Source organism: Manacus candei, unplaced genomic scaffold (assembly GCF_025592945.1).
Source record: "Manacus candei isolate 608988 ecotype Guabito, Panama unplaced genomic scaffold, ASM2559294v1 h1tg000034l, whole genome shotgun sequence".
Classification (NCBI taxonomy): domain Eukaryota; kingdom Metazoa; phylum Chordata; class Aves; order Passeriformes; family Pipridae; genus Manacus; species Manacus candei.
This window is the reverse complement of record NW_026138082.1, coordinates 7975696-7997238: the sequence shown is the minus strand read 5'-3', so window position 1 is coordinate 7997238 and position 21543 is coordinate 7975696. Positions and strand designations below refer to the sequence as shown.

At 37.8% G+C, this 21543-nt stretch overlaps 1 protein-coding gene across 1 annotated transcript in view; it reads left to right on the top strand.

The window, feature by feature from the left end:
* CLVS2 (clavesin 2) overlaps nucleotides 1-20127 on the top strand; it is a 59922-nt gene extending 39795 nt beyond the window's left edge. The window contains exons 3-5 of the mRNA XM_051792269.1: nucleotides 3283-3393; nucleotides 6359-6579; nucleotides 11733-20127. Of these exons, the coding sequence (XP_051648229.1) occupies nucleotides 3283-3393; nucleotides 6359-6579; nucleotides 11733-11820 (420 nt within the window). The 3' untranslated portion in view covers nucleotides 11821-20127. The remainder of the gene's footprint in view (nucleotides 1-3282; nucleotides 3394-6358; nucleotides 6580-11732) is intronic.
* The last annotated feature ends 1416 nt before the right edge of the window (nucleotides 20128-21543 follow it).

The following is a 21543-nucleotide window of genomic DNA, read 5'->3' as shown; positions in this document are numbered from 1 at the left end:
TCTGTTGAAATACAGTATGTCTGCAGAGGCAGTTGTGACTGCCACCATGCTTGTAACCTAATCTACATAAAACCCCACAAGAATCAATGATCTGAAAGAAATTCCTACCTGCTGTTGGTGTAGGATGGCCATCTGTCTGGCAAATCCCCATGTGGAAGTCAGATGCATCTGAGGAGAAACAGAAAACCTTCTGACACCTGTTTCTCCAGCAGATGTAGTTGCTTACTCTGCTTTTTTATTTTCTCATCAGGTGCTTTTGAGATTGACCTTTAGATCTACTTTCAGCAGCTTTGCATTCTAGTCCTGGCACAGTGTACAATGGAGGATCATTCTGACGAAATCACCCTTTCTTTTTTTTGGCACAAATTTTGGGGGTTCCTAATTACACCTTAGGAAGTGCTCCTGAATCTGGGCACCTCAATTCAGTCACGGGAGCTGATAAATACCCAACTTCTTTAGTTCCAGAAAATGCCTTAAGAATTTCTGAAAAACACTCAAACTGGCTTTTAAAATCAAGTGACATCTTCTGTTTGAGAATCATTCCACATATATTCATGATCCCCCATGTAAATGGTTTCCAAGATGCAGGAAAAAAAAAGTAGAAGTGTCAAAGTGGTCCTTTCTAAAGATAGTCCTTTTGTCTGCTGGAAATTTTATATCTTTATAAAGATGCAGAGCATTCTGAGCCCACATTACAATACAAATACCTTTGGCATTCTGCTCTGAATCTGTGTATGTACATGTCTGCCTACTGAGATCTTCTTATTCACAAATTATCTGCAGTTTCTTTGTGACTCTCAGCTCTGCTGAGACTTCTGTACCTCTAGTGTGTGCTCTTTTGTGCATGGTACACAGCACGGAGCAACAGACTTCCTTGCTGGAGCAGCAGCCATGGTAATCCAAATAAACACAACCTTCTGTAGGTGAATTGTATCTCCTGTAACTAAAGGTTAAGGTGTCATCTAGTGATTTATCCTTCTTAATGGATTTGTTGGATCACTGTGATAGGGACATAATTTACTACGTATTGTACATCATAGGTTGTGTTCTCAAAATGGTATTTGGGGATTTACAATACTGAACAGGATGAATTACGTGTCCAATTATCAACCATCCTGTTTGACATTTAGTCAGTGCTGACAGGAATTGGGCATTTAGCAAAATGAGGCTTCTACAGCAGTCTTTCAATAAGATTGTTTTATTTCAAGGCTGTTGTTAATCAAACATTTCTGGAGAAAAACCACAACATAGACTGTTGATTGCATTGACTGTTGTGTTATGGCCAGCCAGATGTGAGTGGTGTGTGTTATAGTTGTTATCCTCCCTGTAAATTATTGTCAAGACATTACCTCCTTGATGGAAAATCCAGCAAGTTATTGCAATTTGAAGGCAAGTGGCATCCTGATGTAAAGAGCCTCTGGGTTAGGTGTCCCTGACAGTATGTGAAAATGATTATGTAGCAGGCTGTGGACAGCAGGAGCTGGGAGAAACTCCTTACTCTGAGGAGCTTCATTACAAGACTTGTTAATATTTAGCTATGTTTGATTGTCCTGTCTCTTCAGCAAGATATGGAAAGACTTTGTGATGGTGTTGTCAGACCATGTAGAAACCCCTTTGTTCTCTTTCCCCCATGTGGTCCTAGCTAAGGGAAAATGTTAACCACTTGTGTAACTGTAGCAGAAAATTGTGTAATCCTCTAGTCAGCATAATCCATCCCCTAGTTAGCATAACCCATCCTCCTCATTAACATGTCCTACCCCCAAGACCCTTAAATTGTGAGACGCATGTTCAATAAATATTCCTGTTTCTACCTCTAAATTGGGATCGATTAGTTACTGACCCCTACGATTTCCTTTCTGCAGGTTCTGCCTTCTTTATCTGACAGTTCTTGATTGGCTCTTTAGGTGGTAATATTTTTCTTGGCCATATTGTTGGTGTGTGCTGTTATGATCCTAAAACGGTATGCTTCAAATGGTGCTTTGCGGTTTGTATCTTGGCTGCTGGAGGCTTCTGTATGGCCTACTCTCTTGTCTCCAGAGAAGGCAAAATAGGTCTATTGGCACAAAGGGCCTTGTCTGACTGTTTGATTGCCTCCTTTTGAGCCTCTGATCCCACTGACCTGAAGCTGCCTTTACTGCATCCACACAAGAGGAGGAGCAGGAAGAGGTGTGGCTGGGAAGCATGTCCTTTTTTTATACCTGTATTGTCAAATGGGAGTTGCTGCTGCTGTGAGGAACCTGTTTTTGATCTGACTACCATGGCTGCCTATAGTGGGCCATCTGTTGAATTAGGGTTCAAATGAAAGCCATTAATTTAGTAAGTCAGTATACCTAAGAGAAGGTTCCTCACTGAGAAGGTTCTGACATAGCCCATGAAAGGGAGACATGCATCAGCTTCTCCTGTTTACACTTCTTTTCTCCTTCTTCAGTGGTGTAGCTCCAGGCAACATAGGAGACGGCAGCAGTTTATTGCATTGTTTGTGCATATGATCAAGCAGGCAAAGACAAAATGAGGACACGCAATGAATTTGGCAGTAGTATTCCAGGACAGAGTGGTTGCCCTCCTTAAACTGCCAAACCTTCTCTGGCATATTCTCTTGACTTAGAAATTGAAAATGCATATCAGGGAGTTATCTGCTACTTGTGATTTTCTGCAAGAAAAAAGAAAAATCATTGCTTCAATACAGATATGCTATCCTTACATTTAAGTTCCCAGAAGGCCCCTGACTATGTGACAAGAATTACTGTCATGGATATTGCATAATGGTTTATGCATAATGTTTAATGCAATCTCAGTTTTATGAAATATGAATAATATTGGAGACATTTTGGATAGTAGCTTTGATTTACGCTTTCTTTTAAGGTGGAAACAGGGGACATTTTTAGTGCTTTTCAATGACATAGAAGAGTTGAGATTGTTACTATTTAAAATGAATAAAACCCATAGAAGTGGAAAAGAGAAAAATATATTGCATAGATGGATTTTGGGCAAATCATAAATGTTTAAAGCATTTCTGGAGGTTAGAAATGCTATGCCTTTATTTGAATACCATAACTATCTCAGCACACTTCCTCACTACTCTGTCCAGGGTGTTTTGCTTCTTGGCTGGAAGGCTGGAACTCAGTTTAGAGGATACAATTTTGAATAATCCTTCTTCTTGTTAAAGTTTTATTATTAAAATGAAAGCATTTGGAAAAAAACAGAAAGATACTTGACATCGATGCATGTGCAACATATGTTAAGAGTCAGCTGACTTGTATGTATTTGTTTTGTGATTTACAGGACAGCTTTCCAGCTCGATTTGGAGGAATACATTTCGTCAATCAGCCGTGGTATATCCATGCCCTCTACACAGTTATACGACCTTTTCTAAAGGAGAAGACACGAAAAAGGGTATTCCTCTGTTTAATTGTCCATTTCCTGGCAGTTGTCATCAGCAGACACATCATACTCTAACAATGTAGATATACAGGAGATATCAGCTTGCTGTTCTGTGTTGTAAAGAGTACCTTCAGCTGTTTTAGAAACTTATACAGCATTGTCCTTTAAGGACACAGTCACACAGTGCACTTAAACATATTTTAAAATGCAAGCACATGCTTTCTCCCGGGTGTTATATAAAATTATTGCCAACATTAGAGATTCTATTAAGATTGTATTCAATTCCATTATATTTAATTTCTGTTAAAATTATTTGTGTCTTTCTTTTAAAAACAGAGATAGTGGCTAGAGAATCCTTTCCTTGTGTGATTTCCTTGACATTCGCATGAGCTAAAATACCCAGCTGGTATATAGTAGCTTGCAAATACTAATTTGGATGAAAGCAATAAAAGGAAATTTGTGTGCATGCGTCTGTGCATAAGCATGAGCAGTCTCTGAGACGTTGCTGAATTTGCAGCATTTGCATCAGTGCAATTAAGTTAGAGTTGGTGGTGATAGCATATGATATTATTTCTGTAACAGGAAATTTGTCATTCAGAAAAACACAATCAACATCATGTACAAAGCCACTACAAAGAATATGATATTTTTGGGTTTTTTTATGGAATCAGCTCTCTAAGCAGCTCTGTATTTTCTGTCCTCAAACACAATCTACAAGGCCACAATCATCCTTAGTGTTTAGCTGTTTCTTGTTAACAGATTATGCTTGAGAGGCCTCTGGTATTCACAGGTTTTGAACTATAGATCACAAAGCCTTTTATGTAATATCTGTTATAAATATGCAAATGAAACCCCATTTTGAAGGATTCAGTTGCACTCTGTTGACTACAGCTTCAGCAAAGAACACTGTAGTGCCAGATATGTTTGAGGCCTTTTTAACTCAAGTGCTATGTATGCATAACTAGGGAGTAAAGTGCAGCTTTTTGGGTGTGTTACAACATTAATATTAAGTGACAAGGCAGTTGGACATGGGTACTTATCAGTTAGCATCTATATTTTTATTTAGACACCTGAATCAATGGCATATATCTTCAGAAACGCTGATTTTTTACAACTGTTTTTTGTCAATACTGAATACCTATAAAAAGTAGTCAGATGATTAGATATTGATTTACAGTTCAAAATTTAGTGTCAAAATGTGAAAGTTATGACCAGCACATAAAATTTAAAATCAGCTTTAAAAAAAAATATTATTAGATCCAGAACAAATGATTGTGAAAAAAACCCCAAACCCAAGAGAATTGTCTTTAGATTTTTTAAATCAGGCTCATTATTTATCTGTTGTCTTTATCTTGAATTATATGGTATTTTCTTAACATCTGGTAGATTTGCAACTGATAGCTATATTCAGATAAATGCTGTACTAGGCATGTATAAAAACAATTGCTAAGAGATGAAGCATTCAGCTGAAAAGACACCATAAAATAAATTACTTTCACCATTCATATATGTACTTTCACAGAAAGATTAAATTCCTTTCTGAGATGGGAGAAAATTACTCGGTTTGCATGGTCATATTAATTTTCCTGTGTCCACAGCTGACTGGAAGATGGGCTGCACTAAGCAATACAAGAAAAACATATATTTGGTCTTTGACTTTCTACCTTTTGAATTTAACTCTTGATAAATTGTGCTAAGGATATAGCTGTCCAGAGAAGTCCTTGCAAGGTGAAGTGAAATGTGAATTGGTAGCAGTTGATGTCGTGTGCACATCCCTGCCTGCCCAGGGGGGACCAAGAGGCAGGGGACAGCTGTTAGGAAGCAACATCCTACTTTCCCTTCTTGGCTGCTTCTGTTAGTCATTTAAAAAGGGTCCAGCACTGCCTTTCCTGCTGTTCATTTGTATGATCACTTTTTGGCAGGGCACTGATGAGTGCCAGCTGGGACTTTCTTAGGCATTGTCCAGGAAAAATTTGGGGATGGCATGGACCAGTGAGCAGAACAAATGAGGTGAGCTTATTCTGGACATGAAAGGAATTCAGCCATATGGATGTGAACTGTGCCATGGCACTTGCTCTTAGTCCCAAAGGGTGAATCTTGGTCTGACTTACGCATTAGTCCAGAAATAGTTGCTGTGAGCTGTCTGTGTAGCCATACCCAAAAGCAGGCATTTCTTTCCAGTGGAAAGTCTGCAGGTTTCTAGTGTCTGTGGCAGAAGGCTGCTCAAATCCAGAAATACTCTGTTGCTAGAGCTCGTAGGTCACACATTCCAGATCTCTGAGGAGTAACAATAAACATAAGTATTCATATACATATATTTCATATTGATATACAGATATACAAATGTAAAGTACATCTGAATATCAGTCTACCAAAACATTGATGGAAAATATCAAATAGTCCATCAACTATTCCCTCATTGTTGTCACAGGAATTATTTTACTGTTATTACTTCATGTATTGTCAAGTATAAATGACAGTTACTAGTATGACTAGATTAAGGAAGAAAATCTTTCCAGTAGTGTTATCATTACACTGCATGCTTTATCATATTTATAGAACTCATGGCTGGATGCTGAAAGTCAATATGTATTCCTTGATGTATATGGTGAATATTGTTTTTATTAATTATTTATGTTCTTAATTATTCACTTGAATTAATTCACAGAATTAGGGAGAGCAAATTACAAGAGATAGGCAGTCTGTCTGTCTAATCTATCCATCTAGCTACCCTCCTTAAGTCCCTTGCCCTGCAAACGTTTTAAGTCATTTATGCTTTAATCACTTTGAAGATTTATGAACATGGTATGGCCATGCTTAAGGCAGAGATGATATGTGCCTTCCTCCCCCCCTCTGTTGGCCCAACACAACCAGCATATTGAAACCGTACAGTATCCTCTAATAATGATGATGTCATTTGGGCTTGGATGATTTTTTGTGATACCCCTTTGTTTTTTACCTGCATGTATACATACAGATATTCCTACATGGTAATAACCTCAACAGCCTGCATCAGCTAATACACCCTGAGATCCTGCCTTCAGAGTTTGGAGGAATGTTGCCCCCCTATGACATGGGGACATGGGCAAGAACACTGCTTGACCATGAATACGATGATGACAGTGAATGCAATGCAGACTCCTACAACACTCCTGCAAAGGATACAGAAAAGGACCTCTCTCCTAAATCCATGAAAAGGTGAGTTAAAGGTACTGTGGTCTTCTAGTTTTGCTATAAGGTTAACATTTGCCTTCCTCTTTTATGAAGCTGCATGTTGTTCCCTCAGGCTATTATATACCAGGTCTGTTCTTTTTTTTCCCTTTTTTAAGAAGATCAGTGTTGATTAGAGACCATGGCCTTGACTATTACCCATGTGAGTTGTGAACTCAGTGCAGCTGATTATTTTGTGGTGCCATATAGGTCGTATATGCAGTACTGAGTTTAGAATAAGCTCAACCCCCTGTCCCAGCCTACAGTACTTATTAGAGAAACAGTGCTAGCTGAAGTGAGCCTTGGTGAGGAGGGTAAATTGGGGCCAATTATCCATGTGGGAGGTGAAAATAGCTCTTATCTTCCTCCATCTCATAGCCCAGTGCCTTGTATCCACCAACCTGTAGGTGCCAGGACATTTACAGCATCTTAACTGTCAATCACAGTGACTGCACACAACATGAGAAAATGTACTAAGGAGAACTAGGACAAAAATCAGTGCCAATTGTTATACTCAAGTCTGGTAAACATTCTGGCATTCTGGTATTCTTCTCTTTGAGAAAGTACAGTATAATTGCTTGCTGCATTTTACCATTCAAGATAAAGTATAGGAAGAGGTTAGTTACCTCTCCAGTAACTATGGAAGCAGTGAGGTTATTCACTTTAGAGGGGTGAACCTGATCCAACCTTGCCAGAGCAGTAGAAGAGAAAAGGTGATATTACAATTGTGATAGAAAAGGTTGAGCAGGGAAGCAAAAGTCAGAGTGCAACTCATAAGGAGTAGGCCCAGCAATGGATCAGAAGAGAGCAAACAGGGCAGAAAACAATATAGAAAGTCATTAAAATTAAGTCAGAATATGCTACACTGGGAACCCAGTTTTGGGAGATGGCATGTGATGCAAAAGGGAAAGAAATTCTGGAAGCAGATCAAACAGGATAATTTTGAAATTCCTCAGCCAGGAAGATGATTTTACATGGAAAATGTTACATAGACTGGGAAGAACAGTGTGATTTTAAAGGGGGATATTTTTGTGGAAACAGAGAGAAGATAACATGAGATTACCATAGGAATAAAAAAAAGGAAAAAAATCAGTGAAGTTTAAGGATTTTGTGTGGAAAAAACCCACGGTGCATTGAAAATGGGAGGTAGGAATGAGCTAGGATAAGGAGAAGTTAAGAAAGGTTCTGAAGCTGTATGACAAAGATGTAATTAACATAATTAATGGAGAAAATGGGACAGAGGAAAAGAGCCAGGGGAAGGGGAAAGGTGACTAATACACTTAGATATGATTTGCTTGTAATACAAGAATTATGAGACAATAGAGAAACTGTCTTTGACAGAAGGGTGGAATTAAAGAACTGAAATGCAGAAGTTTTACTGTTTTAAAATGAAGTCACAAGAGTAAATAACTTCATCCAAGGGTGCAACAAAAAAAAAAATGAGAAGGCCTGTCACAAGTTCCTTTGGAGAAGACCCTTTGGAGCAGAGTTTTTCAGATTATTCTGGGCAAGCACATTACTAAACAGAAAATCAGTGAGTTGACCAGATTCTTCATTCTTTCTGAAATAATTTTTATTCTCATTTAACTTGTGCTTGAAAAGCCTTTCATACAGAATTACACTTCAGTGTAACCTTCAAACTGACATTCTTTCAGTCTGGATGAGCTGACACAGTAGGTTACCTACTGCAGAAAAATAAGAATGTTGAAATCTGTATCTACATAATATTAAGCTGAAGTTTCTTCACCTTCTTTGCATTCTTTCTCAGTTAGCATGCCTCCAGCACCTGCTGGAATCCTCATTCCCTGGCGTTGCATATAAAAAATACTAAGTAGACTTACTGCGCTAGTGCCAAGTAGTAAGATGGACAGAAAGTCCCAGAACTTTGGTGTATTAAATGCACAGATTGTGTAAAATACTAATAGAAAAATTAAGATAAAATAGATAATTTCATTAACAATTAAACTTAACTTGAGTTCAGCACCTGATGTGTTGTCTCTCTCAGTTTGAAACCACAGTCACTATGGTATGTTAGTGCAGAATAAGATTTTTAACATATAAAAACCATGACAGTAAGTCAGTGAAAAGTGCTGAACTTAGAGCAAATTTCATAAGTGTCTGGCAGATCTCCAACAATCACCTTGTTTAATTTGGTTTGCCATTTTAAAATTAGTTTACTACTCTGAAACAATGTTCTTCTTAAACCAAAATTGTACTGAGAATTCATTTCCTTCTTACTCATTTTTACCCCATAATATATTTTTTACCCCACTAACATTACTCCAGATCTGCTTGAAGTTTTGGTGAATTGGATGACCTCACCTTGAAAGGAAAGTTGATTGTGGGGAGTGTCACTGAAAACCAGGAAAAAAGCTCTCCAACCAATTTTCTAGATTAGAAAGCTGATATTACTTTATAAACAGTGCTGGGTGCACGGGGATTGCTCCTCAAAGCATGCATCTGTAGCAACCTAACAGACATGGGTATATTCATGCAACTAATATATATTAGTCACATTTTTATTGCATATTCATTACATTTCCTGAATAAATGCATATATGCTAATTATTTCTGTGGACTTACTTGGCTATGGTTTCAGATCTTCTGGTGAATCTTTTCTCCTTAAGAGTATCTCAAATATGTGGACAGGTCATAATGTACTTCTCTTATCATTCTTTGCTCTAACACACCATCCTTGTTCTCAAAACTAAGACATCTGCTAGTATATATTAATCAATGATGTGGGTAAATAAGGAAGCAGTAGCTGGCATAAGACTATTAGTCACAGATGTAGAGATCAAACATTGTTTACTAAAGTTAAAAGGATTTTCCAACATCTTCCCCCACTGCTGCATAGACTCCTTTCTTAAAAAATATAACTTGTTTGGTAACAGGAGGGTGGTGGAGATGAGGAATGAATCCCATCTGTAGAACAGACCTCTGGGGAGAACATGCTGATATCAAGTGGCACCATTACAGCTGTTTCAGCAGTCAGGTTTAGCATGTGGCTGTGCTTACCTGTGGCTGTCATGGCTGATGCACCCAGCTGGAAACTGCATCCTCTTCTCACCTAACCCTACAAGGAAAATGTCTCTGTTGATAAACTTTGCAGAGTATCTGTGGTTTGGTTCCTCACCTCTGCAATGGATCTTTGTAGTATAACTCTGCCCTGCTGTGTTTTCCTAGAATTTATTCAGTAATGTTTTTAAAGTTATTTGGGAGCTATAGATAGAATAGGGGTACTATAGACTTACACAAATGTTTTTTCCTTTTACATACATTCATTTGTGAATTGCTACTGAATGGAATGAAACTTCAGTAAGTTTCTATTTAAAACCGAATGAAAACTATATCTCCTTCAAGGCATTTAGGCACTTACAAACCATAGATCAGGATTTGTGTAGTTCAATTTTCACACCTGCCTTGGCATTGGGGATTTTGGAGTCCCTGGAAATTTATGGCCAAAGCTCCCTTACTGGGAATTTGAGACCAGGTTTGCAGCCATTCCTGTTCCCCTTCAGTTCCCCGGATGACAAGTGGAAACCCTGGCTGCTCAGTCATTGGCAGTTGAGGAAAAGGCTCAGTTTTATTACTTATATTCAGTTGGCAATCCTTTGAAATTAATATGCTTCCACAGCAATTTTTATCATGATGAACTGGATTTTCCATGAGTGCAACTTCCCACCAGCAAATTTTCAATCAGCTTCGCATTGGCACATTGTGAAGATTTTAAAAAAAGCATTTTAAATTCAGTGGTTTCGTTTTCTGCCTGAGGAAGTGACTAGTGTTCAGGATGAGTGTTATTGTACAGTTTTAATTAAAATTTTTTAAATTACCCTTATCACAAGAGAGACTGTCATATTTTAAAACTAATTTTCTTGATTTTGGCATTAGTAGGAGAATGTGATAAATATTATTAGAAACTATCCTTGTTTTTAAACTTTTCACCTAGGCTTTAGATGTTTTTTCTTGTGTTTTTGTAAGTTTTCTTCAGGTTTTTTTAGAAAGTCAGATTGTCTCCTGCTATCAGCCTCATTCATTGGTTTCATTGATGGTGCCAGTTTATAAGAGTGGAGGATTGACTCCGTATGTTTATCTTAGGAGAGTTTAGAATTTATAAAGGTTTTTCTTTGCACTGTAGCTCTCCAAATGGGCAAATTTTTAGCAATGCTGCAGGCACAGTGTGCTTCCACTGATCAAAAATAGATGCCTGCATTGTAGAGATGTATACACACTCTTTAGCCATCTCAAATCTTCTTTACAGAAAGGAAGAGAAATGGGCATTTCCTGCATGAGATTCATCTCACTGAAGGAAACATTTGACAAGAGTTGCTTTTACTGTACCCCGGAAGTGATTCTGATTTTTGACAAACTGAGACATAGCTGATGTGAGAACCCCATCTTAACACTTCAGACTTAGTTTTTAATGGAGCATTTTGACTTTGCTGGAGGCTGGGTTTTCCTCTTTGTCTGTCACATATGACTGTTGCAGGGTACCAGTTATGCTTCTATGCTGGATCAGAGAACCTGGAGAAATTTTACAATCATCACTGAATTTGCCCTTATCATCCTTCCCTGCCCTGTTTAGTTGAGTGGGTGAGTTTGACAAATTTGTCCACTGTTCCAGAAATACTGCTAGCCATGGCAGTATTTCCTAGAGATGACTTAGTATCTTGCACTGTTGAATTTAAGTGCTGTTCAGAAAAGGAGCAACTTGTGCTTCCAGCTAACACATCCCACTAGCTGCAGTGTGCCATTACCCAGCTGGGTGGCTTCTTTACCAGTCCGGTGCCATATAACCTTCTGGAGAGAGGGTCAGTACTTAAGTCAGTACAAAGAATAGCTTAGTTTGCTCTTCTGTGCTGAGGATGCACCCTGCTTCACAATTTCACTGAAGAAGACAAGATCCGCTTTATTGCACCTTTTGCTCCTATATTCACAAATCAGCACGGAGCCCTTTAAGGTCATGTTATCCCTCCATGAGCGTATTTCCTGACCATTTGCAGTGATTAGATGCTTGGGTAATGCTATACCATTATTTTTAAACCCTGACAGACATTAGAATAAACAAAAGAAAGCTGAGGTTTACCCTCATTTGTCGTGATCTAGAAATGTCAAATAAACATGTTGTCCCTCTGCAGGTCTCAGTCAGTTGTGGATCCTGGGGTGCTGAAACGCATGGATAAGAATGAGGAAGAAAACATGCAGCCTTTGCTTTCACTTGACTAACAGTTTTTGAGCATCGGGGCGTGAACTGAGGTGGAAGGCACTGCCTCTCAGCAACAAGCAAACCATTGGAAGTGTAACAGCTGGAATCCTATTTACTTATGTTAATGTAGCATAATGGCAGCAGGTTTTACTATTCTGCCTGAATTCTGGATGCCCTTGGGTGAAACGGAAGAGGAGAAAAAAAGAAAATAAAATGAAAGGAAAAAAAAAAGAGGAAACAATAATTTATTCTGTAAGTGCCAACTTGTTTGTAAATACAATATAATCCTCAAATTTGACTTCGTAAGTTATGGCAAACAAGTGCTATGGAAATGAGTGACTATTAAATATGTCAGTGAAGTGCACCATAAAAAAAGAGAAGAAAACATGTGTTCTCTCTTACACACACACACACACACACACACACACACACACACAGAAATTCATACTGGACAAAGAAAAATATCAAAACCAATTAAATGTTGTCCTTCTAATAGGAAGCCAATGAGCACATTGACTACTGTTTTCTTTTTCTGCCATGCTCGTGTAACTGTGCAAAGATAAAGAGGGAATATAAGAACTTGGGAGATTCTGTTGAATGTTTCCTAATTCTAGGAATTGGTTTCCCAAATAATGTTGTGATTTAGGATTGTGATACAGCAAAAACCATGTAACATTATGAAAAAGATAACAGATGAACTGGAACCAACGCTTTGACAGCTTTGTTGTTTAGCTGTATGGATTTCTGAGGTTTCTTCCTTAACTTTTCATTTTCGCAAGTAACCTGGTTTGTTGCCGTAATCTGGGTGTTGTAATATGGGACACATTGGAGTTACTTCTCTTGCATTTTGGGTGCATGTCAACAATTTTTCTAGAACTCTGTTCTGCCTTGGAATGAGACATTAGTCCTCTAAATACAGTGTGATAACCAGTATCTGAAAGTAAAGCCTGGTAGCAGAGGTTAAAAGTTAATCACTGAATCCTGTGTACAGGGAGACTGGATACATATATATATTTTTACCAATCTCTGACAAGCATACAAGGTGACATTGTTAGATAAGTATATTTCATTGAAGGTTTATACAAGAAATACCTATTCAATGTACTTAGATATATTATAGATTGTATATTGAGACAATGTCATTATTAATATAGTAAAACTTACCATAGAACAACAGCATCCCACTCCAAGCAAGGATTAATATGAATAAGTTGTAGTCAAACATCTCAGCCTATGTGTTTAGGACACCTTTGTTTTTGTTGTAGTGTAACTGTATATATTGAACATGTGCCATAATAGAGAAATACATTTTACCTCAAAAGGGCAACAGGTTTCACTAGGGATTGGGTAAATCAGCTGAAATGTATGGACTGTGTCATCTTTGTGTACTGGTTAATGTGTATGTAGCCCATGGTAAGCTGAGGCAAGAATGTAGTTTCTTATTAGGACTTTGCAGTCAGAGTGGGAAGACACACAGGGTGCCCAGCAAGACATCTGAATAGTTAGAGGTATTATAAGAGCATGTTCAGGCAGTGCAAGGAAACAGTGACAGTGGAGGTGGTAGCTCACAGCAACCCTACCTCCCAAGCACCGGAGTTTAAAGAATTTCTTCCATTACTTCAGTGATCACTGAAGTTTCAAAGTCACTGGTTGTAGGTCACCTCTCCTTGCCCAGGATGATTAAAACTGTGAGATTTAGTAGGCTGAGATGAGTTAAGAACAGAGTGAAATCTTGACAGGGTGTCATCTAGAGTTTAGCTGTAACTCCTGTGGTGGCAGCTTTGCATTTCTCAGGGCTGAGACAGCCCTGATTCTTCCAGCATCACCCTTGATTAGCCCAGACAACACACAGATAAAGCTTTCCTACTTTGCAGTTCGTTAGCAACGCTGATAAATATTGTATGCCCTAACATGCCATCACATTGCAGGAACTTGTCTGAACAGGTTATTGCCTTTCTGCTTTCTGCTCTCCTAATTCTATTTTCATGATACGTGTTATGAAATGCAAAGAGAAAAGATATGAAACCTGAACGTCTTATCAGTCTGTCCTACAAGTTGTCAGTAGTAGAAAGTGTTGTAATACTACTTCTATGGCTTGAGAGACTTGAAAAAATGATCAATTCTTATATACTATTTTGTTCAGTCCTGTTTTTCTCATTCCTTTTAACATCATGCTGGATAAGTGAGATGTGTGTCCAGGATTTGCAAAAGTGCCATATTTGAATGTATGTTGTATATGCCCACACTTCTGGTTAGTAGAATAGCATATTGTCATTGATCTGATTTTTAAATCCTTATCAGATAAAACTATAACATCAGTAGGAGTTTTATCCTTTTAAGGGCTTCAGGATTTAGTCAGTATTCCACATGTATGCAAACTGTGACTCAGTGGTGATCAATATCTTCATGAATCCTTTTAGAAACATGGGCTAGACTTTGGTGTGAGACAGCAGAATGCTGGTTTCAGAGTACAGCAGCTGTTTGGTCAGAAATTGCAAATCTTCTCCACTGTATGGAGCTTAAAATTTGTTTTGAAGCTTGTAAATTTGTTTTCTTTGTGAATCCTTTATTTATGCACTTAAATGTAATTTATATAATATTTTCTCATGCCTGATTTCAACTTTAAGTTAATGAGCATTATTACATTCTTTCCAGAAAATACAAGTAGGATATATTATAATTTTGTGTAACTGGGACCTTATCTTTCACCATGAACAAAATCCCTTTTTCAGTGAGGTTCTCTCTGTTAAAGAGTTGGGCTACAGGTCTTCTTGGCTGCAGCTTTTATTTCACTGAAGCAAATTCTGACAGTGGTAATTGCAGTTGTGACTTTGGATAAGAATATGAAAATGGGTAAGAAAAATAAATATACTTTACCCGTTGTCAGTATTCTTTGAAGGCATTTCTCTTTTACACATCAGGGTACATAAAGGGTAGATTTTCTTGTAGAAAATCTTTATAGGTAGGTCAATTTTTATTAGATTAAATTTGGACTGAAAACTTTTTCCAATCTTTGTTATCATAGAAGTTGCTGTCTAATTTTTATAGCAGAATTGAAGTGCTAAAAATAGAATTCAAATGCTTGGGAGTATTCCTCTTAATTTCTTACCTTTGTTGTGTATTGGGTAGAATAAAACCTTTTTGTAATTATGCATGCTGATATGCATATAAAAAAATATCCTGCAATATGAGGAACTTAGTGGAAAAACTGGGTACACTTGTCCAAGTAACTATGCCAAAAAAAAAAAGGAAGGGAGAAAAAAAAGTGTAAAAATTGATAGTTTTGGGCCTTTGATAAGATCTAAAAGTATCACCTTACATGATGTCTTTTCCAAGAAACAAATGTTAAAAAATATATGGAAAAGTTATGGAAACTTCCATGCCCAAAGCTTTCCTCTTGTAAAGAGATGTCAGTAGTCTCTTGGCTTTATAGAGACAGGTAATCAGACCCACTAAGCTCCAACAACTACACAGAGTCCCAATAGCTATTCATTGTAAAATAGTTTGAGGTGTCTTTACAGAAATGTAAATTTACTGTATAGCGTATTTAAAAAGATGTTTTGCACTCTACAAACATGCTATGCCTAGTCACAAAAGATATTTGTAGAGACATATGTAAATTGAACACAGAATTAAAGAAAATAGGCATAAAAGGGACCTCAAGAGGTCATTGATCTGTGGAGGAGTAGATTCACTTAAATGTCACTCTCAAAGAATTGTTTTAGCTCAGTACCTTTCACGGAATGCTCTTTGTATTATTTAATCACAGCCACAGCAAAGCCTACGCACATCACCTGACAAAATTGAAACCTGACAGTATTCATGCCTTTTATTATTTTCCTGTTCTGTTTTGGAAATTAAAGTTTGTCAAACATCATAAGAACTACCATTTAGAATTACTTGGAAAACACTTTGCAATAAGCTTTGATCATATCCCTGTTATTATATTGTTTCTGTTATTATTGATGTATGTATTTGTCAAATTTTTTGATAAAGTTATGTTTGAAAGAGGATACAAGAGAGGAAAAAATCAATCAGGCTTCAGAATTTTGTTTAGAATATTAAAATGTGATTTTGGGGGGATGTTGATATTGGTTTTGATAATTTTTAATTGCTTATGGAGAAAGTTCTGCTGAGCTATCAACAGCATTGGGTACCAGGACAAATTTGGAAGATAAATATCATTGTGAAAGACAAGAGCAAAGGACTCAAAGGAACTGTACTGAAAGAACAATCAAATGACTGTCTGTATGAGGTTCTTCTAAAGGAAGGTATTTTGCAAGTAGCTTACAAGCATGGTGCTGAGAATACTACTTTTGTCCACAAACTTCAAAGCACACTAAGAAATTGAGAAAATAATAGTTATCCCACTTTCTCAGGTAGCAAAACAGAAACACAGCAAGTTAGAGACTTTTCTCAGTGGAAGACGTTCCCATTGTTTTTCTCTATGGCAAAGATGACACTTCAATGACACTTCAAACTCAGTCTGGTTTTAACTGCAGGAGAGGAAATAATGTGTCCCAATTTTGTGTAAGAATGTCTGGTTGTTGATTCATTCATGCCTAGATCATTTAGAACGCTTTACCATGAGACCTTTGCAAACTGGGGATGATGATCTTCTTTCCTGTGGAGTTAAATCTGAATTAACATTTTGCTGAGGAAATGGCAAAAAGGGAGCATGTCCCCCACATTAAATGCCTTTCTTCTCTTTTTAATTGTTGGGGGGGAAAGTAATTTTGTCTGAAGACTACCCAAAGGAAATCGTGGCTCCTCGGTAAAGAATTCTGAACTTGGCCAGGGATGAAACAGGATACTTGTTTCTAATTGACTATACAGGGAACATCAGCATTTTATTTAGAGGCATGCTCAAGTGACCACAAATGAAAGTACAAGCCAGGTAGATAGGACTCCCACATCCTCTATTGCCTTGTAACTTTGAATGATCCTGTGTCAAGGGTCTGTATTTAGTAGATTGACTTGGACATTCCTTTCAGTCTGCATTTCAGCTTTCAGTTGTGTGGGAATTTTTTTCCTATCAGGTTTTGGGATCTTAATTTGTTTCCTTCATGTGGGTCTGTTGGCACAAACTGGCCCTGTTGGATTGCACAATTTGCAAAGTGATTTTGCTGTTAAGAAATAACAACTTGTGCAATGCTGGGCAGTGGTGAAGTTCAAACATGGGTCACGAGCTCCCAGTACTTTGTCACTCCTTCTTCAGTGTTTTGTGCATGTGTAAACTGCTCTGATTGATGTGTGTTAGCTCTTGCATTATGTAAATTTAAAAAGAGAGAAAACAGAGAAGTTTCTGCAGTGAGTTCAAAATCTGAATTGGTGGTATCACTGTGGAATCCAAAAGGAGTGGGAGCATTGTACATAGGCAAAATGAAGATCTCTCCAAGGAAAGATGCTGATAATTCCTTATGGTACACGTTTTGTTAAAACATGGCCAAAGTATTTTGTCTACAAGGGTCGGTGGTCAACCAGGACTGTTCTTTCTGCATCAGTTAACATCAGTCATTTACAGGGAATCTTCTCTATTGTAGATGTGACAAAACTTCCTTTTGGTGTTAGCAGAGAATTCACTTCCAGAGAATTGACATATCTGACAATTTGAAGCAGACAAATGGCAGGGGTTAATTAGGATTTGTATTTGATATGGAAATGCTACTGTGATTCCTTAAAGAGTCTGTCACATCATCAACACACAGCAGTGCCTAAAGGCAGGTATCTCAAATCAGATTCCTTGGTTAATAAAGATTTAAGGGGAGAAAAAAGCAAGGGAAGAGACAATAGAGGATGATAAAACACAATAATTAAAATAAAAAAAAAAAAGAAGCAAGCCAGCAGTGAAAAGGTGTATGAATGGGAAAGATAGTGTGATAGAACTTGTATTAACACTTCCAAGAAATGAATCAGTAGCCTATTGTGTGTCCAGCCTCTACATTATGAGCAGAGTTTCAGTTTCTCACATAGTCCACCATGTGTGACTATGATGGAGTTCCTTGAATCTTTAAAAAATTTTTGAGTTACTGTGTGAAATGGCAGGTGCTATAGCTGAGCTTATGAACATGGTTTAATGAATCAGTGCACACCACCAGAGCCTCACTTGGAGATGGGCCTCAGGAATATATGAAATGCTGTACCCTGCTTGGCTGAAGAAATCGTGGAGGGAGAGAAGGAAAGGAACCCTGTGGCTGTAAGGAAAGGTGGCAGGCCTATGGAGAAAATAAGATTGTGGAATTGGGAGTGAACTGATTGACCATTTTAATGGTAAGGGAGGCCTTCACCTGCTCAGTAATATGAGAGGACTTAGAAATCCCATGACACATCTGTCAGCAGAAAGGAGAGAGAACATATTTCTCTCCCACACAAGCCCAGTTTCGATATTTTTAAACCTGATGCATATGGTAGACCTGAACTGCCTCTGCTGCTGCCGATTCCACAGTGACTGCCAGGATATGGGTATCATGTAGCATGCAGAAGCTGGAAAGCTAGTGTTCATCAACCTGTCCATAGGAACAGAAGGGAGGGATATATTCTGCAAGTCCCTGCTGCAGAGAAGATTTTGTGGGAGAATTCAGCACTTGCTTGAGTTAAAGCCTGTCTTGCCTTGACATCAGTATCAGCGCCTACTCTGTGTGGAAAGCTGTAAGTGGTGTGGGAATCTCCCCCACAAACCTTGGTGTCTCGTGCTAATTATGCAGCCTTCAAGCTATAGCTGGTGATCTGTGTCCTGTGTCTTTAAACAGTGCTGCTGGTGATGTTAATTGTAACCATTAGTCACTCAGAGTGGAGATGATTTAAAGGAAACTGACAACTTTAAGCATTACACTTAATGCCTAAGAATATTAAATTGGTGATTGTTACAAATAATACCTAAGATTATGATAACTTAAAGGGTTTTGGGTTTGGTTCGGATTTAGTGTATAATCACTCTTCCTTAAATATGATTTTCCCTGATGTTTATGTGCATCTTTGATGCATCAATAGCAGAAGGAATTAAATAGTAGAAAATGTGATTCTAAAACTACAAATATATTCAGAGGGGCACATATAGAATACCTGACATTATTTAAAAAATTGTTTGCAGTTAACTAGTGTTCAACTTGAGAATAATGGCTCTTCTAAATCATTTGATTCTCTAGCTCTTTCACCCTGTGGACTGTTGTGTGAAATGTGTTCTACAAAACATTTCCAGCTCTTCGTCCCTTCTCCTACCCTCAACAACATGCTGTCTGCTGTATGTACTTTATTCTATGAATAACTGAAGAAAACTATAAGAAAAACCCCAACACATTTATAATCTGCAGACTAGATCTTGAGGACCAGTATTTTAAATATTTCCCTTGTACAAATCTCTGGTAACAGCATGAAATGGAAAATGAGAGCGAAGGCCGATTTCATCACAGAGGAATATAAAGAGTCTGGCTAGGGATCTGCACAGGTGTAGATAGACAGTCCTCTGAGATAGCTCTTGTGATGTAAGATGTTACCTTCCCCAGACTGTTAGTTGTCACTCTTCAGGTAGATCCTACTGCCCCAAAATTTAAGCAATAGCAGATTATAGAAGTATACCTATCCCAATGAAGACTGTGCACAAATCATGCTAACTGTTGATTCTACACTCATGCAAGTGCAAAAGCATTCACATAATCTATTAATACAACTCTGTTATGAGAATAATGATTAATAGATAGTCATGGCGACATTTAAAATTGCTAAATTGGCAATCTGTGCCTTAAGGCTCTTGTGATCTGTAGTACTTGCATAAAAGTAATGACTGAATAATTTTTTGGGGTTGTTTGTCTGTTTTGCATGCAACAATCTGCTCTGGAGCCTTATGGAAAATACTATAGCACCAAATCAAAATTCAAAACTAAATAACAGGAGTAGTTTGCAAACAGTGCTTGTATCCTCAGGATAAAATTCGTTTGTTTGTTTCTCAGTTTAGTATTGTTAGGACTCAGGGGGTCTGAGATTTGTAAAGCCAGGACAAGTTTATTAATCATTTTCTTTCTCTGTAAAGTTTCAATAACTACTCTCTTTTCACAAATTGTTGTCAGTTTGAATTTTATTCTTGGACCTAGTGAAATGGTTACTTTTGGTCTGTTGTGTTCCAACCTAAAATCTGAAGATAAAGCAACTTTGTGAAACATGTCACTCTTTATATTGTGTATTTAAATATCATCAGTTCTCTGTGATCAATAGGCTGCTTTGGAGAGTACTACTACTTTAAATCATCATTGGTTATTGAGGAAGAATGACATCCTGTTAAATAAAATATGACCAAATGAAAATTAAAATACATATATATTTTTGTGTTTGTACATGAGAGTGTTTGTGTGGCTTCCTTGTGCTCATATATATATGGAAGACATTTTACTTCGATGAACTGCACTTGATTTTTATCAAGGCATTGAAAGAAAAATAACTGAGTGGTATGTCAGCATGTAAGTCTAGTAACCCTGAATAGTGTCTCTTTTCACCCAGCAGTAAGTTTTAGAGAGCTAACAGATTTCACATTTACAGTACTGTTGTGAACTTTCACTTCTTGGAAGTGATCTCTCGGATGAAGATCATGCAGATATGCAACACAAGAAAGGCTCGTTTCCCCCTCAAAGATATTTCCTAATCTCCTACCTCTTAACTTCTTCTTTACTGTGTTCCTTAGCATCATCTCATGCTTATTGACTTTTCTTTTGATGCCAAATAAGGGAGAAGTGATATTAGCTCTGCACAGAGATGTCCCTTTCTTCAGGAAAACATTTCTGTTCTCAGGAGAGAATAACCAGAGTAGGACAGAACAGACTATGTGACATTGAAGGGGTATCTGCAGAATAATCATATTTCATTCCAGATTTTGTTTTTTTCATGGGAGGGAGAGACCCAGTAAATGATAGTCGTGTTAATGTGCTTCTTTAATGTCTTTTTTGTAGTATGCCTTACTTTAGACACAAGGACACTTATTTACATCTTCTGTACATTTTACATAACTTTAGTTTACACAGATTAAGCTGCAGTAGCTTCCTGTTTTACACATAATCTCAGTGGTATATGCAGATGCATTTCTAAGACCAACACTGCAAGGTATAGTTTCCAAAGAAGTACAAATTTTCCAATCGACATGTTGAAAAAATATCAATGGTATCTTATCTAGTCCTTCATCTCCCAGATGTTGTGTTGTTGTACACAGTATATAAGCCATTGCTGCACAAGGGTACATTCATCATTACAGCTATAAAAAGATAGATGTCAATACAGCTCTCTGCTTCCTTTGAGATCCCTACAATATTCGAGTTATAACCACTATCCATTTGTATGTTACCAGGCTGCTTTTCCCTGAAAACAGTGTGATCCCAGTATGTACATGTGTACGTGCCTGTGTATGTGTGTATGACTGCTTGTCTCACCCCACCTCCCATCTTGGACCCCTTTCACTAATGTCAGCTTTCTTCATGGAAAAGACAGAGGCCTCAAAGCTTGCATCTGTGTTGACATGTGCCAGCACCTTGTGACGTGCTCAGCTTGCCTGGCCCTGATATGGAGCTGGCTGGAGCATCCTGCAGTTCACATGTGACTCCTGCACCTTCAGTTCCTACCAGATGAGACTAGGCTTTGGGCTGGAGGATGGGGGAAAGAGTACCAGACCTGCCTTTGTCCTGAGGGAACTGGGAAGCAATAGGGACCTACACAAGGGCTATACAGACAGTTTATACATGTAGTACCATAAAAGTAGGTATGTA